The sequence below is a fragment of the Alternaria arborescens genome (assembly GCF_004154835.1).
Source record: "Alternaria arborescens strain FERA 675 chromosome Unknown contig_4, whole genome shotgun sequence".
NCBI lineage: Eukaryota > Fungi > Ascomycota > Dothideomycetes > Pleosporales > Pleosporaceae > Alternaria > Alternaria arborescens.
The window spans coordinates 1536171-1562972 of NW_021167859.1; the positions used below are offsets into that span (position 1 = coordinate 1536171).

Here is a 26802-nt window from a genome sequence, read left to right on the forward strand (position 1 = left end):
ATCTCTACACGGCAAGTAGTGTAGTGAATATTGTCCTGTCTAGCTAGTTGTATTTCTGTCACAAATAACACTATGCTATTGAAGGTAACGATAGATGGTCTATGGACACAAGTGGCTATCGTGAGGTGTGGATCCAATATTATGGCCATGATTCATGACCAGAGAGCGACTCATGAGCTCAGGAACCCAGATGCTTCATGCGCAAGAGAGGCTCTCAAAAAAAAGATCACCACACACTTCAGAAGCCTCAAGGTGTGACGATAGAGCCGAGAGACGTACAGGCTAAGGCCTTCGAATCTCTTAGTTACCATTCAGAATCAGATCTGCTCCTCTCGCAGCAACAGCATAGACTGTCGATGCTAAATGGCCCGTAACCTGCATTGGAATAATGGAGGCGTCAACCACTCTCACATTCCGAGTCCCATATACTTTCAGATTCTCGTCAACAACGCCTCCCAATTCACGCGACATCATGGCTGCTGTGCCAAGGACATGATGATTGGCGACAGCTAAACAGCGAATTAGTCAGATCACTAGAACCAGAATCTATGGCTCAGACGAAGGACTTACTTTTTTCCTTGACGTAAGAGTTCCATTGTTCAGTCGATGCATCATCCGGTAGTTTTTCATTCTTTGGTTCGATTTTCGATGTCACCTTCTCTGCAGCTGGAGCTGTTGACCAGAACTTTTGTACCAATCGACCGAGCTTAGTGAAGCAGTCTTGGTCGAAATCAATCTGGAAGAATCTGGGATCGATGTCTACCTCGTATGTCCCGTCTTCCGCTCTGGAGCTAAGCCGAACGCTTCCTCTGGAGAATGGAAGCAGGGACCAGTATTCGGACGACATTTTCGTAGATGACGTCATTGTTATCTCGCCTATGGCAAGTTTTTCTTTGAAGATTAGACCATGTTGATGCCGAAAGATTGTTTCAATCGCATCTGGTCCAACGTGCTTGTTGGCGCACGCAACAATCTCGGCCCATTCGCGCAAATTCGCCTCTGTGGAACTAGGAATTTGTTAGTCTATCTCTCTGATACTATAAGTCGTAGTTGGCTTTCAGACGACTGGCAATGACCGTGAAACACATACGCTGCCATAGATTCTGTCTCTTCTCCGAACACATCCCTTGCTGTGACGAATGCTGCGTAAGGGGTGATGGCATCCGGGGTTGGGTTCTTTGGACTGTATGAGAATGTAAGATCTGGTTGATCTTGTAAGTTTTCTCCGACTCCAGGAAGGTCGAGTTGAACTTGTATCCCGAGATCGTTGAGGAGAGATGAGCTCCCAACGCCTGACGCTTGAAGAATGGCTGGAGTTGCTAATGCACCCGCTGCAAGTATGATCTGACCAACTTCACTGAGTCTGACGCTATGTAGCTTGCCGTCCCCGTCTCGATATTGACACCCATCAGCTGATAGACTATCTTCTTCTGTACGATCACCCCACGTAAGATTGAGGACAGTACCTTGAATGAGACTGAGATTCTTGCGATCGGATATCGGATAGTAGAATGCCACAGCGGCACTGGCACGAACTCCCGACTTACTATCGATCATCATTGGCCGAGTAGTATAGCCCTCGACCATGCCGCCATTTGCATCCGAGCGGGTAGGCACCCCCAAGGTCTCCCATGTATCTGCTAGGGCGGACGAGAGATGTCCAGTAGGAAGCTGAGTCGGATAACTGACAGCCAGGTCGCCATTCGTTCCATGAAACTCCGGGTCGACTTTGATACCGGAGTCGCTCTGCTCAGGAGTTGGGTTGATAAACCGTTCAAGACCCTTGTAGAAAGGCCACAAAGAATTCCAGTTCCATCCTTTTGCTCCAAGTCTTTCCCAACCGTTAATCTCTGCTGTAGCAGCTCGGATGTACATCATGCCATTGATCATGCTTGTTCCTCCGACAATTTTCCCAGCGATAAACTCTACGCTACGATCGTTCATTTGGGCTTGTGGGGTCGATTTATACGACCAATCGATGGCGGTGTTGGCGTTTTCATCGCGTCTCAGTGGATCTGTAACGTTGGGGTTGTTTCTATCGTCCTCCCCTGGCTCAATTAACACTACTCGTGTGTTGGGGCTGGCAGAAAGTCTGTTAGCGACAACAAGACCTGCAGTGCCACCACCAATAATGACATAATCGGCGGACATCCTTAAAATCTTTTGCAGGTTGCGATCGAAATGCGAGAAGAGGAGGATGGAAGGATCAGCGTACTCAAGAATGGGATACTTTAGTCTTCCTAGGAAATAGGTTTTGTGAAGCCCTGAGGCAATGTTCACGCCACCTAGGCACTTGAGGATGCACTTGGAAACCTGTAATATTTAGCTAGATTTAGTACCGTCGGACCGGGTCTAAATAGCTTACAGTACTGAAACTAGCGACAAGGGATCATCTTACCCCAACCTTATCGTAGCTTCACCGGTTGCGCCCGTCTTACATTAAGCGATACGAACTCGTGGCATGCCAGCTGTACTTTGGGGGATGAAAAGCAATATGTATGGCTGAGATGACGCCCGCATTGTATCTCCAGGGATGAAGCCAGCCGGTGAAGGATCGCCCAGCAAATCAAGCCGGTTTACAGGCAGACACACAAAAGCATATGCAGGTATCTACTTAGGTATCATGCAACGCGGCGCCACGCATCGCAGATGTACTCTGTGTTTACAGCCTGAGATGCAGGTATCCCAAACGAGGTGAGAAGAGGGGTTACCCCTCTTTTTCAGCTTCCACAAGGATTCTCGTAGGGGCCATTTTGCAAGATGTCGCAGGGGTTTGCTCCGCATAGACTCGCCTTCCATATGAGTAGACCCGTTGAGCCTCAATTTTCCAGGTCTACTGGTCCCCGCTGTTGCTAGCACATACTCAGGCTAGACTACCTCATAAATTTGTACCATCAAGCAGCTAAATCTCGCATTGGCTTCACCAACAAGGGTTGTCGTGCAAGCTTTCTGTAACCCTGACCCTCCAGTGACTCTCTTCCTGACCCAGACGGTGAATTTCTGCCTGAGGACGATGTCAGTGCAGCACTCGCTAGAAACCCCATGTCTTACGGTTCACTGACCGGTGATAATGAGCAGGTCCACTATCTATTATCATGTACCGCTAGACCAAGATAGCATGTTTCGATCGGCCGATGTCCCGAGACCCGCAAAGAGACAACGAAGGGACAGTGTCGGCAATTCAAGAGAAACTGTTAGTACGACCGAGAAGACGACCACCCAAGAGCGATCCACTTCGGAAGCGGCTGTTTTGCTGGCCACGGGAACGAAACATTACAAGCTATTCGAGGCAACAGGCTCATTAGACGACCTGCATGAGGCATTCGATGCCGTTGGCGAAGCATGTCACGCTACATCGAAAGGAATTCCTGATCAAACCTTTTCTTTGTTCCATAATCAAGATGGAAATTCCGACATCCTGAATGTATTGCGAAGGGATGTCGAGACATTCGTCAACATGGTTACAAGTCCTAGCAGCGGTCTGCAAACAGTCCAATCTGCTCCTCAAGGTGAGACTATCTACGCCAACACTCCACAGCATCATGGCACGGTTCAGTTGCTCCAAATGGATGAAACGCCGAGCATAAGCAAGGAGAGTTCAGATGCAACAATGCATGAACAGACAGCGCTGATGGGTTGACTTAAAGTGGAAATTGTACTTTCTTACTACGTTCTGCCACACAGCCTGTGAAGTTGTCTTTGATTTGGTCAGGCAGATTCTTTCACGGTCTTGTAATTTTGGGTTCTTAGCTGGACCTTCTCTCTCAAGTAGAACTCGTCTGCTAACCCAGGAGTTAAAGTTGGATGAGACAATACTTAGCCTGAATAGGATTTCATTTTTAATACAGTTCGTTTACATGTATGTATGTACATAAGTTGTCCTCCAGCTTGCTATGAATTCTATTGCCTTTAACCCAAACACTATCTTTAAAGTCGATGCGCAAGCACGCAGAGTTGTAATGTGACGCAGATGAGCCAGCGTTTACTGACTGCACTAGGCCATCTGCGCAGTTCTTCCAGCCCAGTTTCTTCGCCGAAGACAGTATGCAAATGCGAAATTGTTCATGCTAGTGACCGAAAGAGGATGGTGAATACCCAAAATGCGAATCCTGGAGTGGAGAACATGGCGGTACTTTCCCTCTGCTTCTTCATAGCGCCTTTGTGCTAAGAGCACATCAGCCAAACCGCTGGCGCTCGATACAGTGGATGGATGGTCTTGCCCAAGAATTTTGGTTTTCAGAGCTAGTGATTGTCGAAAGAGACCCTCTGCTTCATCATGGTTCCCTCGTTGCAAAAGAGTGGCTGCCAGGTTAGTAGTTACGAAAAGTGTAGACGGATGGTCTGGGCCAAGTATGTTCATTATGGATTTTAAGGTTGCCCGATGTAGTTGTTCTGCTTCGTGAGATCGACCTTGCTGTCGAATTGCTTCAGCTAGGCCGTTGACGTTAGCGAGTACATCGGGATGATCTCGCGTCGCTTCTTTTGTTATCGCTTCGATGGCCCATCTATGCTGTCGTTCGGCCTCGTTGTATTTGCCTTGTCTATACAAAACACTCGCCAGATTTGTAACACATGCCATTGTCTCGGGATGTTCGCCTCCATATACCTCGGAATTTCGTTGCATGTTTTCTCGGTGTTGTCGTTCAGATTCTTCGTACTTTCCCTGCAGATCAAAGATCACAGCCAGGCTATTCATACTCGCAAGTGTGTCTGCGTGATCTGGCCCAAGCAAGCCAGTCTTCTTTTGAATCGCTTCTCGACACAAGGATTCTGCTTTCTGGTAATCTCCCTTCTGAAATAGCACAATGACTAAGTTGTTCATGCTAGCCAATGTGTTTCGATGACTCTCTCCCAATGACTCAGAACACAGGCGTAAAGTCTGCTCATGCTCTGGCTCAGCCTGGTGATATCTGCCAGACTGGCGGTATAGCTCGGCTAGGCCATTCATGACGGCGATTGTGTTGGCATGTTTTGGGCCTAACATCTTCGTACTTGATTGGAGAATCTGGTGTTGTCGCTTTTCAGCTTCGCTATACTTTGCCTGTTGACGAAGCATAGTGGCGAGACCATTGATACTTGCGATAGTTTTTGGATGGTCTAATCCTAATGTTTTCTCACTGATTTCTGAAGCCTGCCGGTATTTCGACTCCGCTAGTTGAGCTTTGCCGATTATGAAATGAGACTCTCCAGTTTTGATCAAGAGTTTCCAGCCAACGTTATCGTTGTTCTCTCTAGTCCAAGTGTTCAATGCGGCATCTCCATGGGGTAAATACCTTATCCACATGGACTTGTTGTCGTTTGACGGGTCTGGGTACACGCTTGAGATATGTTCTATGGCTGCTTTGATCTGCATCTTGCCTTGTTGTTTCGTCCAATTTCGTGCCGCTAATCGCACGAGGCGATGTATGTCGAATGAATCCGAATCATCTCTAAGTGAGATGAATGCGTAGTTTTCAAGTGCGCCAATAGCTTGATCCCTTTCCAATTCGTCATCTTGTTGGGGAAGGATTGAAGTAGGTATGTCCTTCTCGGCGAGATAACAGATGAACATCAAATACTGAGCTGCCAACGGATACTTGTCGCTCATATGTTTGAACGATATCAGCCATGTTGTCGCGATAGGATTTGCCTTATTGTCATACATGTATCGACTCTTATCGTCAAAGTGTTGGCTCAAAAGATTGATCTGAGTCTGATCGGAAGACTTGCAGTAAGCCAGATACTTTGTGGTTGTCATGTTTGTTCTTGCCATATACGCCGATGCTTGTCGAATGGCTAATGGCAGATACGCCAAGAATTCCAGCAGTTCGTGGGTGCTTTGAAGGTGTCGCAATTGAGGTTCTTTCAACTTCTGGCGTAGCAATTGCGAAGCTTCGTTTTCGTTCATTTCGTGGACCGATAACACGTTATCGAGGCTTATGTCGAACCGGATCGTGACTTCATGATTTCTGGTTGTGCACAAGATCGATCCATTGGGGTTGGCAGGAAGAGGGTCATAGAAACAGCTTTCCTGTTTTGAACCAAACATGAGGTCAATATCGTCTACGTTGTCATAAACAAGAAGCCAAGGGCCAGAGCTATCATCTGAGAGAGCGTTTGTGACCAAAGACTTTACATCCGCCCGATTATCGTCGATGCCAGGTATTTCCAATGCTTTGCCTATCTTTCGATATGCGTTTTCGATGGTATTCTTGTCGACTACTGGTATCCAGAAGACGGAACAATCAGGATTCTTCTCGCGTACACGATAAGCAGCCTCAAGAGCGATTTGAGTTTTGCCGATTCCTCCTAGGCCTTCAATTACTGTCATCTGGCAGGCGTCTTTGTTGACGTTCGGGGGAATCTTGGTCATCAAGCTTTCCAAGATGTCTTGTCGACCAACGAAGTCAGTCCTTCTTCCGAAAGGTATGACCTTATGACACTTCGTGATACCTATACAAAGTTAGATGTGGTTTTAACACTAAAAGTATGATTCTAGATTACGAACTCACTTGCTACATGATCCCTGCGACCAGAATGAAGTTTAATGGTTTCTCGGAGTCGTGCAAATGCGTTGCGAGATCCCTCGCCATAGATCAGAGGCATTTGTACACCAAACATCCCAAGTAAAGCGTACGCTTTATCTTCAGGGTGTTTCGTCTGCCGCTTCTCCATCCATGACATACGTTCGAGGTCTGTGAATTCACATAGCGGTGTGCCTCGAAGCGCGTCAATGGAGATTGCCGTCATATCGTGCAAGAGAGCTTCAAGTGTCTGCTTGTTCCCGATTCTCTGACCTTCGGAAGAGAAGAACTCCACAGATGAAGGTGCCAACAGCTCTTGGAGTGTCCACCCTCTAGTGGCCCATCGATTCTGGAGAAAATTCGACTTCCATATCTCGTCTGGTACTTGGTTTATGGAGACGTCCGGGAGGTAAACATAGCATTTTGCAGATTCTTTGTACCAGCGAAACATGGAGTTGATGGCTTGTGAGAGCTCGGTAGAGTTAGACTTGTTAATGCAGCAGGTATCTACCCACATGTGCCGAATGCCATCAAGACAAGCCTGCTTCATGCAAAACCGTATCTTTGCATAACCGTACGCCTTGTTCTCTGCGTTACCTGTGATTATATCATCGTAGGTAACTTCGTCCTCATCATTTCCCCATGTATGAGACAGGATCACATAAGGAGGTATTTTGTCAAGCAAGTCGTTAGTGAAGGACAAAGAAGAGCCGTCAGGCGCGATTTCGAGGAGCCGCATCACCAATAGTCTTGCGTGGGTGGAACAGTAGCTCAGGAAGATTGGCACGGATTTCAGAACAATGTGATTGCTCACACCCCGTGTGCTATCAATAGCTTGGCGTAGGATTGGAATCCCGTTCAATTTGAGGGAGGAGAACGGACGTGAGTCTGATGGAATTTAGAACTGTCGGAGACGGGACGATCGGTCACTGATTCTATCGTTTTCTTCGCTGAATGTATGGAAGTGTTTGATGCAGCGGTGTCTTCCAAGGCTCTCGTCTGCAGTGAGGCGCATCTACACTTCAGCGCTCCGTCCTGACACACCGTGTGACATACCAGGGCAACGTCTTGCAGCTGACCCATAGCCTTTCTATGGTATTTGAGACTTCTTGCTTCCGGTAATATGACCTAACCATGGATGCAAAGGTATGTTGGTGGCTCGAATCTATCCAATCGCCAGTCTGTCCCCTACATCTCCGAGATGAATGTGTGACCATGGCCTGCAGTGGCAATCTGTAGAAGAGAAGCGCCGACAGGGCGCTCATAGTGGTCTAGCCAACCATGAACTGTCGGCCGTCAGGCTGATAGATGCGAATGAAATGCAGAAGCTTCATTTTTCCTTTCGGGGTTGCTGGGTATTACGAGCAGTTTCTGAGAAGGACCTCCGATCGTCTCGTTCCAAGCTAAACCGGTCTAAGTTATGAGAATCATGGATCCCGCTGCTCTTGCATCCCTGTTTTGGTGGCCTAAAGCGGTCTAAGCGACGGCAACGCTAGGACGGAGAGATCTCAAATGGTAGGATCGACTCTTCGAGACAATACGATGATTTATGCTCACACCCTGCTTTCTCTATGCGTGATTCATCTTGGCGATGTGGCCCAGCGCTTGCGATCCTACTGTCGCTAGAGAGAATTAGCAAGATTGAGGTATCATGAAGAGCGGCTGTGGACCAATGATTCTGCGCTTGACCCGAGGACGGTACATGATGTTCCGGATTCCGGTGGGGGGGCCAAAGTTGCCGGCTATCATATCGCGTCTGGTGTTGACAGAGCCTCAATGCATCGTCAGACGTTGTGACATATTTGGACTGGATAAAGCTGCTCGAAATTCAACGAAAGGTTCCTATCTTCTCTTGATATCTTACAGTAGGATCAGTATAGCGTGGAGGATCTCAAAGATTATGAATTCACTGCCATCAGATGCTCGTATCGATAATAGTATGCTACAGGACAATGTCGAAGTAGCAATAGAAACGCCTACCATTTCGTCGATATTAGACTCTTTGTCAACACCGGGAACGAGCACGACCGAAGAATCTGATCATGAACTGATGCAAATCTCAAACATCTGCTATGTTGGCGCTGGCTATGTCGGTATGAATCTCTTTCTCTCCAGTTGATCCAATATCCTGTACATTCCATATTAACTGTGATACAGGGGGCACAAACGCAGCAGTAACAGCGCTAACCAATCCCGAAATACAAGTCAACGTTGTTGACATTGACGAAAGTAAAATCGCTCACTGGAATTCAAACCACTTGCCGATCAATGAAGCTGGTCTCGATGTGGTAGTTCGAATCGCCCGGGATGGCCTTTATCAGAAGACAACAGGTCGAAGCACTCGCTTGGCCAACCTTGGTTTCTCAGCACATCTCGCCCAGCACGTCAGCGAGGCGGACATGATCTTTCTTGCGGTTAGTACACCTACGAAAACTTTTGGACAGGGCGCTGGGTCTGCAATTGATATTGCAGACCTCAAGTCAGCAGTCGAGATCATAGCTGCAGAAGCGAAGCCAGGAGCCATCATTGTAGAGAAGAGTACAGTACCTTGTAAGACAGTGGACATGATCAAAGGTGTGGTGAGTGTTTCGCCTATCCAATCTTTCAGCGAATACAAGCGACTAACTGTCTGGCTTAGTTACAATATCTCCGCCCAGGCGTTCCATTTGAAGTTCTTTCAAATCCTGAGTTTCTTACCGAAGGGACCGCGATAGCGGATCTGTTGAGGCCTTCACGCATCCTTATAGGGTCGCAAAAGACATCTACAGGACTTGCAGCAGCCAAGAAGCTTGCTGCACTTTACCATTGGATACCGCCCAAGAAGATCCTACAAATGACACAGTGGTCAGCGGAGCTATCCAAACTAGTGTCGAATGCCTTCTTGGCGCAAAGAATAAGCAGCATCAACACGATTAGTGCAATTTGTGAAGCCAATGGTTCAGACATAGCCGATGTTTCCCATGCCATCGGTCTGGATCCTCGGATTGGCTGTGACTATCTCCAGTCAGGTCTTGGTTTTGGAGGGTCATGTCTGAAGAAGGATACTCTAAGCCTTTCTTATCTCGCTGAGGCCCTACATCTTCCCGAGGTTGCATCTTACTGGAGGTCTGTGATCGACGTCAATGTCTGGCAAGTCGATCGGTTCGTTAGCAAGGTAGTTGAGTCGTTCCATGGGACGTTGAGGTCTGAGAAATTGGCGATTTTCGGTTTCGCTTTCAAGGAGAATACATCGGACGCACGCGACTCTCAGTCTATTCAAGTCATTCAACGACTCTTGGAGGAACGTCCAGGGCGTATCACCATCTACGATCCAGGATGCGACCCTTATCTTTTGGACATCCAGCTTTCGCAATCATTTCGAGGTAGTAAATGTCCGTTGAAAGCTTGTTCGAACCCATACCAAGCTTGCGACGGGGCTTCCGCGGTCCTGATACTTACACCCTGGGCCGCGTTCAGCTATCCACCTGCTCCACTAGATCGTTCCAAGAAGACAAAGCTCAATTATGACGACATCCTGGTCACCCATCCGGATGGTTACGTTAAGTTAACCCTTCCTGGGGTCGTGGAAAATCAGGAAGGTTACCTGAAGTCAGGACCAGCTTGCCCGGGTGGGTGTTCAAGGTGCTCTCTTGTTGATGAACAGCAACATCAAGGTCCATGCAATCAGCACGTAGAATGGGAGCGCATTGTAAATTGCATGAGGAGTCCAAAGTGGGTATTCGATGCGCGACAACAGGTAGAGGTAGAGGAACTGGCACAACTAGGATGTAGTGTGTTTTCATTAGGACGAAGCGAGACATACCTGGGATAGATAATGTGTTCGACAAGCAAGTGCTACTCTTCTGACAAGACTCTGCTAAGGCTGTTCATTTCTACTTGTGACGATATCGTAGTATTGAAGAGGTACAAAACAATGCAATTATGTCACTTACCTTACAAGCTGTTCCACAGGACATAGCAAAAACGCTAGAACCTGCTATGTGACAGGGTCACATCATGAAGTAGCTGAATCGCGTACGTACCTGTCCGGGAATTGAACATGACGGCAGAATCTGCGCTAGGCGCACAGTGCACGAAGAGCTGAAGGATAGTGTCTCGATAGACTTGGCGTAAGCAAGAAGTGCGACCGAGTCTATCGTTGTGAGATGTTGTGTAGAGTTCATCCGAGCTTACTTGGAGGAAGGTGCAGGCGCCACATGGCTGTGGCACGGCAAGCTGGACCCTGGAAATGTTATTTTGGTGACTGTTTCCGGCCCCGCAACGACTCATTCAGCTGGGCGCAAGACTCACCAACAACCCGTACACTTCAGCTGAGCTTAGCACAACAGCCTTAAATCGCTGTTTCTGCTCGAACATTCTCTCGTGACATCCGTACCTCATTGTCCCTCTCCGTTCCAAGTCAATTGGCACAACAGCTGCCCCTCGTACCCCACCACGGCCGACACCATGGCAGACCCCGTGGCGATCCAGCAGGAGATTGCTGATATTGAGAAGAGGATCGAAGAAGCACAAGCACAACTCAAGGATGCAAAGTCAAGATTACAAAAAGCTCAAGAGGCGTCGTTCGTCAACCCTGGTGCGAACATGTCTGAGGAAGAGAAGATGGCGCTCATCAAGGTCAACTTGGCCGAGGTGCTGAACCCAGAGATCATGGACGAGGCGCTGAAGAAGCAAGGGCACTTGAAGGTTTACTGGGGTACTGCGACAACAGGAAGACCTCATTGCGGTTACGTATGTACACATGGCGAGATATGGTCGCGTGCACCGCTGACAACACATGTTCTAGTTCGTACCTATTCTCAAGCTCGCGCAATTCCTTGCGGCAGGCTGCCACGTCAAGATTCTCCTCGCTGACATCCACGGCTTCCTCGACAACCTGAAAGCTCCAATCGAACTCGTCAAGTTCCGCGCAGAGTACTACCGCTACGCCATCACCGCACTGCTCAAGGCCGTCAAGGTGCCAATCGACAAGCTGGAGTTTGTGCTAGGATCGAGCTACGAGTTGAACTCAGACTACACCATGGATCTTCTGAGACTCGCGAGTATAACAAGCGAGGCGGCAGCGAAGAAGGCAGGCGCAGAGGTTGTCAAGCAAACAGAGAATGCGCCTCTGAGTGGACTCATCTACCCACTCATGCAGGCCCTCGACGAGCAGTACCTCGATGTAGACGTCCAGTTTGGAGGTGTAGACCAGCGTAAGATCTTCGCGCTCGCAAAGGATGTCCTTCCCAAGATCGGCTACAAGGAGCGCGCGCACTTGATGAACCCCATGGTTCCCGGTCTACAAGGAGGAAAGATGAGCTCTTCGGACCCCGATTCCAAGATCGACGTACTAGACGACGCAGACGTTGTGAAGCGCAAGCTCAAGAAAGCTCACGCCGCACCCAAAGTCGTCGAAGACAACGGTGTACTCAGCTTCGTCGAATACGTCCTCCTTCCCGCCGGCCACCTCATCTACGGCGAGCCCAAATTCGTTGTCAAGCGCCGCGACGCCGAGCCCCTCACCTACACAGACATCAAGAAGATGCAAGAAGACTACTCCAACGACATCCTTACACCTCAGGACCTCAAGCCCGCCGTCACCGAAGCACTCAACGCGCTTTTGGAGCCAGTGCAGAAGGAGTTCCAGGCTAACCAGGCATGGAAGGATATTGAGCAAAAGGCTTACCCACCACCACCTGTCGTTAAGAAGGAGAAGAAGGTCAAGAACAAGGGTACTTTCCACCCCAAGCGCAACGTAGAGGCCAAGCCAGATGGACATGTCGAGGGTGAGGACAAGGCCAAGGTTGATGTTGGAATTGAGGGCGGAGACAAGGCTATTGAGGGTCTGACGCTAGAAGAGAAGAAGTAGACGAGTTGGATATTAGGATTTAGTGTATGAGGATTTAGTGATACCGCGTAGATGCAACATACCAATTGCATCCGCCACTTGTCTATGCTTAGGTGTCTTGGGTGATTCTGACTCGCTGAACACTTGTAGCATGGCACACATCCACACACGTACATTTCGGTCTAACAATCCATAAAACTACTAACTTGACGACTTCCCAGTTGGCCACCCCTACGCACTAGTTATTCGGAGGAATATAACACCCACCCTGGTTTCTCCATTTTTCAGCTTACTTGACGCACTGCCCACACGGTCTCTTCAAGTCACACTTTCTTTTTTTCTGATAACAGGAAACACACCGAGAAGACGTGCCCTTTTTCCACGTGAAGCTATCGATGCAATTGCTGTGGTCTCTAATAATGGCACAGGGTGTACAGGCACTTCTGTCATCGCTCTTGCCATCGCAATCGTTGTTGCCAGTTGTCATGCACAAGAGGCACATCCTCACCGACGGAGTAGAAGCGCTAGTGATAGTAAGATCGTTCGGTGGAGGTGTCGGGATGGGCGTATTAGGTGTGAAGAAAGGCGAGTCATATCTTAGCGGAGACAGATCGAGTATTTCTGTAGGCGATTGAGGTATCGGAGTAGGCGGATTTGGGCTTGGAATAGGAAAATTGAGTTGTTCGTTGGGCGGATAGACTCTTTGTATAGGCGACCTAAGTCTCGAGGCATAGTACTGAATATTCGGAAGAGGCGTGAACGTAGTAGTATTAGCGACTGAGTTGGTTTGCGAATTGTTGAAAGTTTCTTGCTCCGAGGGGTGCTGTTGCTGCAGCTGCAGCTGCTGATACTGTTGTTCTAGCGACGGAGAGGCAGGAGTCGAATCAGTAGTGGATGTGGATTGTAATTCTTGAAACAATGCTGCTCTGAGTCTCGCATTAAACTCCTCGTCTTCCTGGAAAGATCCATCGGTTTCCAGCGTGAAGATATGAAATAATAGAAGTTCCTCCTTCTAGGGCAACATCGTTCTTTCCAAAGACTTGGACCCATACTAGAAGTCCGCTTTCCCACCCATGACCTTCGCCGCGTTGACAGCGCTCATCTTGTTTGCCCAGCCTTGCGCAGGAACGATCTTGCGCACAGTTCTGACTTCATCAGATGCGTAGCCAGGAATGCGAATATTGTAATTGCGCTCAAGTATGACTTGGATGTCGCGAATGTCGAGCTGAGGTGAATCGCGGAGCTTGGACAGTTTGCAAGCGTTACTAATGACATTGTCGACAAAGTCATCTGCGAGTTGAAGAACTGCCTATACAAGATCAATGGTTAGAAATGTTTATATGCAAGAAATGAGGCTTGGAAATAGCTTACCTCTTCTACCTCGGGTGTCAGTGCCTCCTCGGATCCGCCTGTTACCTGCCGAACAAGCTCGTCCAGCTTGCGTTTGCTAAGCACGCGGTCGCCCTCACCTTCGAGCTGGAATGGGGGTGGTCGTGGGATAACAGGTTGACCCATTGGGCCTGGCGCTCCGTTTGTGGGTCCGCTCATGGTAGGTCGAGCTTGTCCCATGTGAACGGCTTGAGGTGAAGTCACATTAAGATGGCGTGGGATAGGCATCTTTGGGTTGTTGAGCTGCTCGCGCTCGCGACTTCCAAAATTACCGCCCTGTCCGCCCTGTTGCATCGGCGTGTTTGTGCGTTGAGGGTCGGTGTAGGACCTGTTCGCGGCGCTGACTGCGGCTTGGTGCGAGAGAGGAACTGGCGGACCAGGCGCGTTGGACGCGGCGGACTGTGGGTGTGGTGAGTTGCTCTGCTGGTGTGCATTCGCTTGCATAGGGTTAATCTGGGGTCGCTGTTGCTGTTGCTGCTGTTGGTGGAAATTCTGTTGCTGTTGTCCTTGTTGCGAAAACTGCGGCATCTGATTTGGTGGCATCGTCTGCGAGTGAGGTGCTGGCGGAGGTCGAGCCTGCTGCTGCTGTTGTTGCTGCTGCATTTGTTGCTGTTGAGGAAGCTGCTGATTGTGTTGCATCTGTTGCTGCTGCGGCGGTCCTTGCTGAAGGTTTCCTTGATTGGCCTGAATGTTGAATTGCGACTGAGGTTGGGACTGAGTTTGCGGTTGTGGTTGTGGTGCCTGCCCGCCCTCGATCTTGATCTGGGGCTCCTCTTTCACCTGGGGTTGCGCAGGCATATTGGGCTGTGAAGGCTGGCGCTGAGGCGGTTGTGGCTGTTGCTGCGGTGGTTGCTGCTGCTGTTGTGGTTGTTGCTGCGGAGGCGATTGCGCTGGGTTCTGGCCCTGAGCTTGTGCCTGGCCTTGGGAATTTTGCTCGCGCTCCTCCTTCCACTGCTTTTGCATAGCCCTGAACTTATCAATTTGAGCCTTGATCTTGGCAGCCTCCTTCTCGATGTTGTTTTTCATCAAAAGCCGCTCCTGAGGTAGCTCCTGCCCGTTGTTCTGCCGTTCGGTCAACTCTTGGATAATCCTCCGTCGCTGCTCAGTCAAAGTCGCTTGTTTGGCAAGCATGTTGAGGTACCCAGTCCGATACTCCTTCAGTTTGTTCTCGTACTCGGGTGTGCCTGGCGTAGGTCCATTTGTTGGCCCTTGCATGGGGAAGTCGTGAACATGCTTGACGATGGCAGGATCGACTTGGCCGCGTCCTGGATTCTGTGCTTGGTTGGGCTGCTGTTGTCCTTGAGCTTGCTGGTTGGCGGGTGCTCCAGAACCTTGGGGTTGAGCCTGACCTCCTTCTTGCTTGACCGCGTTGGCGTTCTGCTGGCCAGTTGCACTAGACTGTCCAGCTTGTCCTTGGTTTTGGTTTCCCTGTTGCTGCTGTTGCTTCATCTTGGCGCGATATTGACGTTCACGTCCGATGAACTTTTGCGACCATTCGGTCAGCTTCTGACGCGCGTTTGTATTCTCCTGGCTGCCTTGCGGGTTGTTGTTGAAGATGGTCCAGAAGTTCTGCATGATCAAGCGATACTTCTGCTTCTCGTCTTCGGGAAGACATTGCAGCTTGAGTATATCATCGGGGCGTAGCAGCTGTTGACCTTGCTGCTGGCCGCCGCTGGCCTGTTGTGGCTGGGAGTCGCTCATATCGAGGGCAGCGGACTTCCGAGCCGCACGTTGGACGGTTGTGGTGTCGTATACGAGCTTTGGCAGGGGAAAGCGTAGATGGTGTGTCGCGTAGTTGCTGCGATTGAATTACGTGTGGGTGGAGATGAGGGTCTGGTGTGTGAAGTAAGATGCTGGGAGTGATGAGGTTTGGAATGATGGTCAATGGAGCCTTGGGAGGCCAAGCACTCGGCCACCCATGTCGCGCGTTTGTACGACCGCACGTGCACGCGTCTTGCCTCACAACATAACCTTTGGAACTCTACAGCATATGAACAATTTCTGTAAAAGGTTTGGATTATTTACAATATATAACTAGAATTATCGCTCCGATTCGAAAGTTATCTCCCTGTTTTCAGAATCCGTCTTCACAAGCTCGTTCTTTGCGAGCGCCCGCTCCCTGGTATTACGGACCTCCCACTCGAATTCCTTGAGTGCCCTCATCTCGCTACCAACAAACAACAACCCCATCAGTCCATCGATTACACCCACACTGAATCCTAGTGTGCTCAACAACATGAGTATGAAGGACACGTAATTCTTGGGTGACCACCAGACACCTATTAGACAGCCAATGGAGAAGGAGAGCTGGTAGAAGAAGTGGCCTATGCGCAGCTTGCGCTGTATCCTCTCTCGGACCTGGTACTTGAGTATGGTTGCCATGATCTCGTCGTAGGTCTCGATGGGCAGATAGCGTTCAGGCAGTGCCCATGGGGATAGTCGTATGGCTGATGGTGCAGTAGAAGTCCTTGTCAATGTCGCCTCGACGGAGAAGTGGTCGCTGAGGGAGCAGTGTAGCGTGGGGTGACGCATGTCCATACCCACGTTTGCTTCTTTGAGCGTCCACTCAGCTGTCTCTTCCTTTGTCTCCGGATTGTGGTATCGGCCGCTACTGAAGAAGACGTAGTCAAGTCGTTTCGCATTTGGATCTGGAACCGTGGGATCTATCTGGACGTTCTCGCCTTTTGTGAGACGCCTTTGCTGCCCTTTGTTCCATCTCCAAGAGTTCAACTCACTGTCGCATGTTGCGCCATTGATAGTCATGTTGTACTGGGCCGATGGCATTGGTACACCGCGCACCTGCTCCACCTTGTCTTTGGCTGCGCCGATAGAAGAATCGGGATGCAGTATGCGCCACACGTCTTGAACAGGCGAATGTGTCTCGATGATGCGGTGTGCGAGGGACAAGGGAATCATGTTGAAGTCGCCCATACCAATGACGAGGTGGCCGCGCTCGGCAGCTGCGCGCATGAGTTTTGTGATTTCCCACGCTTGGGCTGTTCGATGGCAGATGTAGGAATCGTGGGGTTCGCGTTCATAGGGGGCGTGGAGCTATTGGGATCAGTACGTGTACTCTGTATACGAGAGAGGGACATACATGTGTGCAAAACACCTCTGCAATATCTCTTTTGGAAGGACCCATCTGTATTCTCGCACATGCAACGCCCTTGCCAACAAACCAATCTCCGCGATAGAAGGCAGCAGGCCGTCCGTTCAATGGATAGCGCACCATGTTGCTCTCGACAATGGGCCATCGTGACAGAATGACTAGACCACCACCGAAGATTCCGCTGTGGTAAAACTTGCCATAAGGCAAGATATGGCGTGTCTTTTCCCGAATGGCATGGTAATCTTGTTGCGTCCAGCATTCCTGGAGTCCTACAATGTCTGGTTGCGGATTGGCAGCGGCGATCTGGACTCCAATTTCGGTAAGACGTTCATTGCGGAGCTTGGAGATGAACTTGAGCCCCCAGCAGTTGAGGGACAAGATACGTATGCTCAAAGGCGGTGCGGCGGCCTGTGAAGCCATTGTGAAAGTCGGCGTGAGTTGAGTGGACGGACTATGATGCAACTGGGGAAAATGTACCTGAGATGCAGGGATGCCTGCGCGCTAACTTCACATTGCCGATCAGTCGCGTTTTCCCATTCCCCTACGGACCACCAAACGAACCACTTTGGGGGTGAATATGGACTCGACACGATCAACCTCGCCCAAACGACGACGCGAAGACGAAGACGGATACGACGATGGACGGCCGCGCAAACGCTCCGCTTCCCATGAACCGCCCAATGCCTCACCGAGCTATAGGATAGCGGAAAGACCCGCGCGCCGCTACAGCAGAGGAGACAGTGAAGACGAACAGCGGGAATTCAGAGACAGACGGCCTTCATACTCTCCGTCACCATCGCGATCACGACGCTCAAGCTCTTCGTCCTCGTCGCCCCGACATCGCACATCTCAGCCCTCTAAACCGACATCTCTACACTATGCGCCTACGCTCATCTTGCGCGGCCACAAGAAAGCCATATCGTGCGTCAAATTCTCCCCAGACGGCCGCTACATCGCCTCCGCGTCCGCCGACTGCACCATCAAGATCTGGGACGCCAAAACCGGAGCACTCGAGCACACCCTCGAAGGCCACCTCGCCGGTATCAGCACAATATGCTGGTCTCTAGATTCCAAGATCCTAGCCAGCGGCTCAGACGACAAGAGCATACGGCTATGGGACACAGCAACTGGATTGGCGCACCCAACTCCCTTCATCGGCCACCACAACTACATCTATAGCATAGCCTTCAGTCCGAAGGGTAACATGCTCGTCTCCGGCTCGTACGACGAAGCAGTCTATCTCTGGGACGTACGCGCCGCCCGAGTAATGCGTTCCCTCCCTGCACACTCCGACCCCGTCGGTGGCGTAGATTTCGTCCGTGACGGTACTCTAATCGTCTCCTGTTCTCACGACGGCCTGATCCGCGTGTGGGACACAGCAACAGGTCAATGCTTGCGCACCCTCGTCCACGAAGACAACGCCCCTGTCTCCTCTGTAATCTTTTCTCCAAACGGGAAGTACATTCTAGCTTGGACCCTAGACTCGTGCATCCGCCTCTGGAACTACATCGAAGGAAAGGGAAAATGCGTCAAAACCTATCAAGGCCATGTCAACAAACAATACTCGCTGTCCGGAGCGTTTGGGACATACGGCGAGAAGGAGGATGGTGGGCAGCAACATGCGTTTGTCGCGTCGGGAGATGAGGAAGGGCAGGTTGTTTTGTGGGATGTTAGCAGTAAGAATGTGCTGCAGAGGCTAGACGGGCATACTGATGCTGTGCTTTCCGTGCATACGCATCCGAGTGAGGAACTGATTGTTAGCGCGGGCTTGGATCGGACGATTAGGCTTTGGAGACCGAATGAAGGGAAGCAAGTCAACGGAGTGAAGACAGATGATGATGAGGGCAAACCGCATGGTGAGGGACACGAGGAGGACGTGAACGGCATCAAGGAAGAGGAGAAGAACGGCTTTGATCCCGATACCCTTCCGCCTAATCCTTTTGCTGAGGGTTAGTAAGTCTTTGGCCAAGAAGACGATAAACGAGGATAACAAGTGATGATTGGATATGTGGTTTAGTTTTAGATACCCAAAGTAACTAGCCTTTGCTTGCTGTTGCGTATCCTTCCCTATCCATTCTTGTGTAAACTGTCGTATATGAGAACGCCTTTAGCTAGTTATCCCACGCTTTTTGGTATACCCCAACGCCCACCATGCAGCAAGAAACGCCGTGAAATGCACCACCCAACTTTTTCATCCCTCCCATCGTTCAGCGTTCTAGCTAAAATGGATGCCTTCCTGATTGAACGCATACAACAGCTTCAAAAAGTCGCCCTCATCACACAACCTCGCACGCTTATCCGCCAACTGCGTCTCATCCTCGAGCACCTTCCTCACCTTCTCCCTGACCAGCTCACTCAGCCTCCCCTTCTTCTTCCTGTTCACACCATTTTGCCTCTTCTTGCTCTCTGCCTGGAGTTGCTTGAAGAAGTCTGGGAGTTCATCATCCGGGTCATCTGGGTCAGAAAATCCCTTGAACTCATCGTCGACGTCCATCGTCTCCTCGTTATCCTCGGTGACCTCGGAAGGATCTATGGGCGTATCGTCAATCTCGATATCGTTCTGAGCACACCAGAGACGGTAGTTACTGCTCAGCAACTCCAACACCGCAGCCGTACCCAGGAAACTCGCCCTCAGCGTCCTGTTCTTGCGTACGAAGCAGATGCGTAGCAGACCATCCCACTCTTCGTATGCAATCTGTGGTCGTGGGTTCTTCGGCTCGATACGCACGACGTTGCTCTCTACCTGTGGTGGGGGGTTGAAGTTGTTGCGTCCGACTTTCATTACGTGGCTGACTTTGCTCCACATTTGGACGTTTACGGAGAGTCTGGAGTAGAGTTTTTCGCCGGGCCGCGCGAAGAGGCGCATAGCGAATTCGCGCTGGAACATGAGTATGCAGCAGCGGGGTGGGTGCTGCAGAGCTAGGAGCTTGAAAACCAAGGGCGAGGAGATTTGGTAGGGTGTGTTGCTTATGCAGACGTCGAAGCGTGGTAGCTCGGCTTTTATTACATCGCCCAAGCGGATTGTGAGACGCTTTTCCTCGGGACTGCCTTGTACACGCTTGGTGAGCTCGGCGGCCATTCGGGGGTCCATTTCCACGGCTGTTACTTGTTTGGCGGCTTTGAGGATGAGGACTGTCAGGTTGCCTGTTCCGGGACCGACCTCGAGGACATGGTCGCTTTGCTTCAAGTGTGCTTTCTGGACGATGGCGGTCGCGACACCAGGGTTCTTGAGGATATGTTGACCAAGATCTTTGTCCATCTTGAAGATTGAGTGTGCAGCTGAGGCTTTTGCGGAAGTTGGGCGAGCATAGGGAGAGGCATTGTTGTCCACGGCCTTTGTGCGCTTTTGCTTTGCTTTCGGCATCTTGGGCGGTGGAGGTGGTTAAGGTTTCGGTGCAGGCGATTATATTTTTGGGGAGACTCGGAAGATCGCGATATGTCTAGGGTTTCTTGCGACGTGGTCAGGTGTGTAGTTTTGGTGGCTGCGGGTGTCGACCGAGCTTGCGATCGGTGGGCGTGGGCTGTTGGATCTGGAGACGATATTTTTTGGTGTTGCAGGCGGAGTTATCGCGGGGTTAAGCCATGTGAGCGCGCGACTTAGCGTTGCGCGTCTGCTTCTCATGACGTTGATGCGACTTTCACTGTATCCTCATAGCCATTTCGCATTCTCTACTATCCTCGTATGAGATCACGTTTCTTCAATCTTCCCTCTAGTTATTTTCACTCATTGCATCGTCACTCCTTGGAACCTATTGCCATCAGTCACTCCCTCCTGAGATACCCATCGTTGCCGACGCGCTCCTTTACCAGCTTCTTCGATATTTGCAGTTCTTGCCAGCTTCGCAATCACTTCGGCACAGTAGTACCTGTTCACAAATACTTGAACGTACAATCTCCTCCGTATCTACAGTTGCCCAATCCACGCTCACCAAGCAATGCTGTCAGGAGTAGCACCTTGAACTTTTCCTCTCACCTGACACGTGCTCGCTTCTCTCACCTTTACCGTCCCTACGCACATCTCGGCCCACCTGCTGCATACATAAGAAGCTCTTCGTCCTATCATTCCCGCCACTCTTCCACTCCACTCTCTACTTCTCTGGTCCCTATCACCTCAGCTACCTCGAGCACGAACGCCGACAAGCGCCTGCCAACGCAAACCATGGCAAAGAAGATACCAACCACTTCCTCAGACTCGTCACTCTCTTCCCCTCCTAAAAACACCGCTTCAGCTACCGAGACCGCTGCTGTAACTCAGCCAGCAGTAAATGGCAAGAAAAGAAAGGCCGAGACGACTCCGCGCACAAGGAGGACTACAGCACAGTACGTCGATATCGAAGATGACGTTGAGGGTACTGGCGAGTCATCCGAACCCAAGCGGCGCGTAATCAAGAAGGCGAAGATCATAGAAGAGATGGGGGACGAAGCTGCGGCTCAGGAAAGTGGTGACGGTGAGCGCAAAACGAAGAAAGTTGAGGTGAGAGGGAACAAGAAGGCTGTCGCTACAAAAAAGACCGTAGCAAAAGACCATGTGATGGAGGGTGAGATCGATGCCAAGGTTGAAATCGATGCAGATGGTGACGGCAAGGTCACTGCCAAGGCCTCTGTCAAGAAGACTGCAAGAGGCAAGAAGGCGAAGGCCAATGACGAAGGTAACAACGTCGAAGACAAGCCAAAACCTAAAGCCAAGACCAAGACCAAGACCGCAAAGATCGAGCCACCCCGCGCAGAGCGTACCAAAGACATTAAGCATCGAATCGGCGCCCATGTCAGCATCGCCGGAGGTTAGTCGCCATATTATCCTTTTTCCACACTCTGCAAAGAACTTTGGCTAACGTGGACTCGACAATCGTCGTTTAGGTGTGCACAATTCCATCGTTAATATGGTATACATTGGGTATGTTTTGCATCTTCGCTCACAACATGGTCGAGTTGTTGCTGACATTCACAGGGCTAACGCCTTCGCACTGTTCATGAAGAACCAGCGTAAATGGGAGTCTGCTGCTATGGATCCAGAACATGCCAATTTGTTTATTCAGGGGTGCAAAGACCATAGCATCAACGCTGCGGAGTGTTGTCTGCCCCACGGTTCTTACCTGGTCAATCTTGCTCATCCCGATCCTGTCCGCAAGAAGCAGGCCTACGACTCCTTCTTAGATGACCTCACGCGTTGCCACGCGCTTGGCATCAGGCTCTATAACTTCCATCCTGGTAATGCAAATGCGACTACTCGCGAGGACGGCATTCGAATCATCGCCGAGAACCTCAATCGGGCGCATGCGGATCCAACATCTGGTAAGGTCGTCACCGTACTTGAGACAATGGCATCTCTCGGTAATACCATCGGTGGCACGTTCGCCGACCTCGCTGCCATCATCAATCTCGTCAACGACAAGAGCCGTGTCGGTGTTTGTTTAGACACCTGTCATGTCTTCGCTGCTGGCTATGATCTACGCTCGCCCGAAGCTTACGCCGAGACTATTGAGAAGTTCGATAAGGAGATTGGGCTAGAGTATCTTAAAGCCTTTCACGTCAACGATAGTAAGGCTCCATTGGCAAGTTACCGTGATATGCACGCCCGTATTGGAACCGGATACTTGGGTCTTCAGGCGTTCCACAACCTGATGAACGATGAGCGGTTCTATGGTCTTCCTATGGTCCTTGAGACACCCATCGACACCATTGACGAGAACGGCAAGAAGGTTGACGACAAGGGCATTGATGCCCGTGAAATCAAATTGCTTGAAAGTCTCGTTGGCATGGATAACAAATCAGACGACTTCAAAGCGCTCAGTGCCCGTCTCCAAGATGAGGGTGCATCCGAGCGCGTGCGCGTTGGTGATCAAGTGCAGAGGAAGACAATCAAGGATGCTAAGCCGAAAAAGAAGCGCGCTGCCAAGAAGAAGGCCGAGGGTGAGGATGATGAGGACATGGAGGAATAGAAGACAAGAACTTGAGCTTGTGCTAGGCGCTACCGACAGCACGGTTAGTTCACGCCGGGCTGCTTTGCCACCAGCGACGGATCCGGTTCCAGTGTATCCCATTGATTGTTTGACGGGAGTTGGAAGCATGTGTGGATAAGGCGGAAAAAGATGGTTCGAAAATGCGCCAATCGACTGGATCCTGGCCTGCTCTTTCTTATGCGATACCCTGTTTCATTGTTCCAACGATATCTATTTAAGCGCATGTTTGGATACGTGCCGTGGGAATCTACAACTTATATCATGCACGTTTTACTGCCAAAGGATCACTTAGCTTCGGATCATACACCGTCCATGATGATTTGACATACGAGTCTCGTGAGAGCGTCAACATGCCGATGGCGTATGCCGAGGATGTATGCCGATCTGTTGTGTGAGTCGTATTGGACCTAGAAAAGCTTACCTCGCGTTTACTGCCATATGATTATTGGTCAGACACTCGTAGCAGGATCAGTAAGCGTGCATCTGGCCGCAGTAGCGATGGGTGTCTGAGCAACTTCTACGCCCCGACTTGACTAGGGCTGAGATTGACGTTGGGTGGATGCAGCCGATGTCTTGTCAGTGGTGTGCATAAAGGAGCGTTTCTGCCTTACGGATAGCGGATATCAGCCAGCTGAAGTCTGCCACACTATTAGAATCGTGGGGAATCTTCACCGTCCCTGGCGATAGTCTGTCACGATCTAATCAGCCCTAGGAGCTACGGTCAACACACGGAAGCTACAGGCTTTACGCCTGTGGCGCATGAAGCAATGCCTGTCCAATGAACAGCATCGCTACTGCTTTGAACATCGCTGGAAGACTCATCTGGTTCATCGCAGAACAGAGTCGTCATGTTGGTTGGATGAAGCCACAATCTTTTACGGTGTAGCAGTAATGTGAGGGTTGCTTGCAGTCCATATAGCATATGATGGAGTAACATAAAGTAGGAACAGTAAGCGGACTGGAAGCCACAGCACCAGCCTACTGCACAGATAACAAGAGATACTAATGCTTTTCGGATGCGGATGCTTCCATGCTCCCTGCGTAGAATGATGTAGTTGTGTTCTAGTGGCTTGGCGGTCCCTGTCGTTCCTACGGTCTGCCTCTGGCGCACTTCACTACACACGCTGCATACGCGGTCTGACAACATGTGCAACATAACGGAAGAGCAGTGTTGCGACCACTTACAAGGAACTCACCAGCTGGCTCCTATCTGCACATCCTGGACTCATATACAGCTCACCCAATCATGTAAACCCTGCTTCCGACCTAGCCTGATCAGGCCCTATGCCGCGAACACGTGAGTCGACGAGCTTCTTCTCCTGCCAAACCTCCACCGCCAGTCCAGGGTGTCAACGCCAGCCCTGTGGGCCCAAGCCTCGCCTGCAGCCACGGTATGGAACTTCTCCGAGAAGCCTAACGAGGGCAAGCGGCCTGCATACATCATACACAGCATCGTTCAACAGCCATATGGCCACCGACGTGCATTGACAGCGAGCGCTTCAGCTTCAGCTCTTCCTAGTCTTATTAGTTTCTACAACTGGAATTTCACGCCATTCACTTCGCTTGCTAGCAGTCCCTACCAACTGCATATGGTGGAAGCATGGTCGGTGTTCCGAAAAGCACTGGGTGCCTCATCTGCCGCAAGAGGAAGATTAGTAAGTGAACCATACCCCTCTTCCTTGCGGATATCTCCTGACTAAGGATAGAGTGCGGTAAGGCTAGCTCCACAAGACTGGCGCGACTCAAACATTCTGACTAGTGACGGTCAAGACGAGACGTGGCCGGCGTGCTTGAACTGCCAGAAAAATGGAAAATCATGTCCTGGACCGCCTGCGCGACACACATTCAGAGACCTCGGTCCTAGGCTAAATGGTGGCGCGACGAACTTCGCAGTAGAAGAGAAAACCACACCACCAGGTAGGTCTAGCTGGAATGAAAATGAATGTTACGCTAATCACGTCACAGATCAACGGAATAGACACTTGACACAACTGAACGAGAAGTTTGCCGAAAATGGCTCGGTCACTCACAAATTTAGGATCTCAAACAAGAGCTCAACGACCCGGAGAAAAGCTTCACGATCAAGTTCGATTAGTTTAAGTCCACCCAAAACGCCCTTTCTAAGACATCCGTCGCCGTCACAGCATCAACAACTCGCCCGCGCCCTAATTTCAGCCACTACAACTGGCAGTACAGGACATCGGATGTCTGTCTTTGGTCCGTTCATCCAGGAAGTTCCAGCTAGGATTGGGCACAACGCAGCTCTCGATGCGGCCGTAGCCGTGTTGGTCAACGTCCATACTTCGTTGGTTTACAAAAAGGCTGCAGACGAGATTGTATCCCCAGAACTATATATCCGGGCCATCAAGACGCTACAGTCATGTCTCGAGAGCCCACAATTAGGCATGTCTCCGAACACACTTTGCGCATCGGTACTTCTTGGTCTGGTTGAAGTAAGTCCTATCCAGCTGTTTCTCATGACCATACTTATATGACTAGGCGTTTGCAGGTCCAAGAATAGGCAATCGATATCTAACGCACGTAGGCGGCGCAGGGCGATTAATGGAACTACAAGGACCCTCCAGGTACAGAGACACCTTCACAAAAGAGATACTACGCTTCAATCGAGGTGGAATAGTAAGTAAAAAGAGTCACAACAGGATAGTCGAGTCTTTTGGCTCAGAGGTTTTGGGTCTTCTGACTGAATACTAACATATTGGCAGATCATTACATGCATATACGAGCGCAAACCATGCTTTCTCGCGTCTCCTGGATGGCGAGAAATCGCTTTCGACAAGACCGGCCTCAGTTTCGACGACTGCTTGAACACCGACCTAATGCAATACATGGCCGAATTGCCGGGTATATTTCATGCCCTGAAAGAATTAGGCGAGCGCTATGCTTCTCAACCGTCACAAGCTACGAGCTTCGATTTCAGCTCAAACGACGAATTGTGTAAATCACTTTCTGACACACCGCCATCTCTTGATTTTTCTACCGACTCTTTCGAAGAGACGGACTTCCTTGAAGACCTGCGGCCTGTCAAAACCTCCTACCCGATCAATGCGAGTCCTTACACATACCCTTACGAATCTGCACGGATGACACTCTTGTACAAAGTATACAACCTCAAAGACGCTGTCCGCAGCCTAGGTGAGCACCTGAATGCCAAACTCACCAACGGCATCGCCATTTCCGAGACACCAGCTAGAGAAAAGAACAGCCCTATGCAAACAGCCTATCACTTCAACAACTGGCGCGATATGACTGCCTATAACTGCTTCTGGTCTGTCGTCATTCTGACAAATAAAGTCCTAATGCGGCTTCTACCACCTTTCGACCAATCGCGCCATGAACTGCAAGCGGAGTGTCGGTCAGTTGCGACGGAGATCTGTAAGACATGGGAGGATGCCTGGGCTGGCAGACCGATTGGTGCATTCCATACAGGCTTAAGCTTCGTCGTTGCGTACGAGTACTGCACACCAGAAGTTCAGACGTGGATAATCGAAAGGCTGAACTCTCTTCTGGACTACCATCAGGTCGATGCGTTCCGATGGTCGGGTGAAGTCATTACCAGCATGTCCGCTAAGCTTGCTGGAGAGGGACCCGATGTCGCGTTCTCGAACGTCAGGGTCTCGGAAAATGCACGATGAGTTGTACTTTTATCAGGCCTTCATCCGTCTAGGCTTTTTAATGTCTTTCCACTGATCCAGATGCAAGTCGAAGAGATCGAGATGCGTCGCACGGCCGCAGCCGGTCAGAATTTGCACACATCGGCACACAGCAGGTGGATGTCTCACTTGCATCTTACTTGCATGCGGCTACCAGATATCCGTCATCAGCCCTACGTCTTCTGTGGGGGCAAGGAACCACATGGCTTTCACGTTGTGGTCCAGAAGCTGACCTTTTGCTCCGCATTTGTACCGGTCTAGCGGTGCAGGCAAGCCACGGCGGCTATCCTACAAGACCTTCATCTACTACTTTCCATCGGAAAAATTTATGTCTTACTAC

At 50.4% G+C, this 26802-nt stretch overlaps 10 protein-coding genes across 10 annotated transcripts; 5 read left to right on the forward strand and 5 right to left on the reverse strand.

Annotated features, from left to right (window-relative positions):
- Window positions 1-300: 300 nt before the first annotated feature.
- AA0111_g2632 (hypothetical protein) lies at window positions 301-2151 on the reverse strand (the record flags this gene model as incomplete). Its single annotated transcript, XM_028648425.1, has 3 exons — window positions 301-509; window positions 571-1007; window positions 1091-2151. 3 exons carry the CDS (start codon window positions 2149-2151, stop codon window positions 301-303), a joined length of 1707 nt encoding a protein of 568 aa, XP_028509996.1.
- Window positions 2152-3994: 1843 nt separating this feature from the next.
- On the reverse strand, window positions 3995-7242 carry AA0111_g2633 (hypothetical protein; the record flags this gene model as incomplete). Its single annotated transcript, XM_028648426.1, has 2 exons — window positions 3995-6432; window positions 6492-7242. The coding sequence occupies 2 exons, from the start codon at window positions 7240-7242 to the stop codon at window positions 3995-3997; spliced, it is 3189 nt and encodes a 1062-aa protein (XP_028509995.1).
- A 1161-nt stretch (window positions 7243-8403) lies between these two features.
- On the forward strand, window positions 8404-10314 carry AA0111_g2634 (UDP-glucose 6-dehydrogenase; the record flags this gene model as incomplete). The annotated part of the gene is made up of 3 exons (XM_028648427.1): window positions 8404-8596; window positions 8661-9082; window positions 9142-10314. The coding sequence occupies 3 exons, from the start codon at window positions 8404-8406 to the stop codon at window positions 10312-10314; spliced, it is 1788 nt and encodes a 595-aa protein (XP_028510002.1).
- A 635-nt stretch (window positions 10315-10949) lies between these two features.
- Window positions 10950-12354, forward strand: AA0111_g2635 (Tyrosine--tRNA ligase, cytoplasmic; the record flags this gene model as incomplete). Its single annotated transcript, XM_028648428.1, has 2 exons — window positions 10950-11234; window positions 11290-12354. 2 exons carry the CDS (start codon window positions 10950-10952, stop codon window positions 12352-12354), a joined length of 1350 nt encoding a protein of 449 aa, XP_028510001.1.
- Window positions 12355-13384: 1030 nt separating this feature from the next.
- Window positions 13385-15423, reverse strand: AA0111_g2636 (hypothetical protein; the record flags this gene model as incomplete). Its single annotated transcript, XM_028648429.1, has 2 exons — window positions 13385-13642; window positions 13705-15423. 2 exons carry the CDS (start codon window positions 15421-15423, stop codon window positions 13385-13387), a joined length of 1977 nt encoding a protein of 658 aa, XP_028510000.1.
- Window positions 15424-15762: 339 nt separating this feature from the next.
- Window positions 15763-17251, reverse strand: AA0111_g2637 (hypothetical protein; the record flags this gene model as incomplete). The annotated part of the gene is made up of 2 exons (XM_028648430.1): window positions 15763-16773; window positions 16820-17251. The coding sequence occupies 2 exons, from the start codon at window positions 17249-17251 to the stop codon at window positions 15763-15765; spliced, it is 1443 nt and encodes a 480-aa protein (XP_028509999.1).
- Window positions 17252-17408: 157 nt separating this feature from the next.
- Window positions 17409-18785, forward strand: AA0111_g2638 (WD repeat-containing protein 5; the record flags this gene model as incomplete). The annotated part of the gene is made up of 1 exon (XM_028648431.1): window positions 17409-18785. The coding sequence occupies one exon, from the start codon at window positions 17409-17411 to the stop codon at window positions 18783-18785; it is 1377 nt and encodes a 458-aa protein (XP_028509994.1).
- A 261-nt stretch (window positions 18786-19046) lies between these two features.
- Window positions 19047-20195, reverse strand: AA0111_g2639 (Dimethyladenosine transferase; the record flags this gene model as incomplete). The annotated part of the gene is made up of 1 exon (XM_028648432.1): window positions 19047-20195. The coding sequence occupies one exon, from the start codon at window positions 20193-20195 to the stop codon at window positions 19047-19049; it is 1149 nt and encodes a 382-aa protein (XP_028509993.1).
- Window positions 20196-20990: 795 nt separating this feature from the next.
- On the forward strand, window positions 20991-22770 carry AA0111_g2640 (hypothetical protein; the record flags this gene model as incomplete). Its single annotated transcript, XM_028648434.1, has 3 exons — window positions 20991-21612; window positions 21689-21725; window positions 21780-22770. 3 exons carry the CDS (start codon window positions 20991-20993, stop codon window positions 22768-22770), a joined length of 1650 nt encoding a protein of 549 aa, XP_028510317.1.
- Window positions 22771-24075: 1305 nt separating this feature from the next.
- AA0111_g2641 (hypothetical protein) lies at window positions 24076-26444 on the forward strand (the record flags this gene model as incomplete). Its single annotated transcript, XM_028648435.1, has 6 exons — window positions 24076-24088; window positions 24151-24446; window positions 24498-24708; window positions 24757-25244; window positions 25291-25428; window positions 25515-26444. The coding sequence occupies 6 exons, from the start codon at window positions 24076-24078 to the stop codon at window positions 26442-26444; spliced, it is 2076 nt and encodes a 691-aa protein (XP_028510318.1).
- Window positions 26445-26802: the final 358 nt, after the last annotated feature.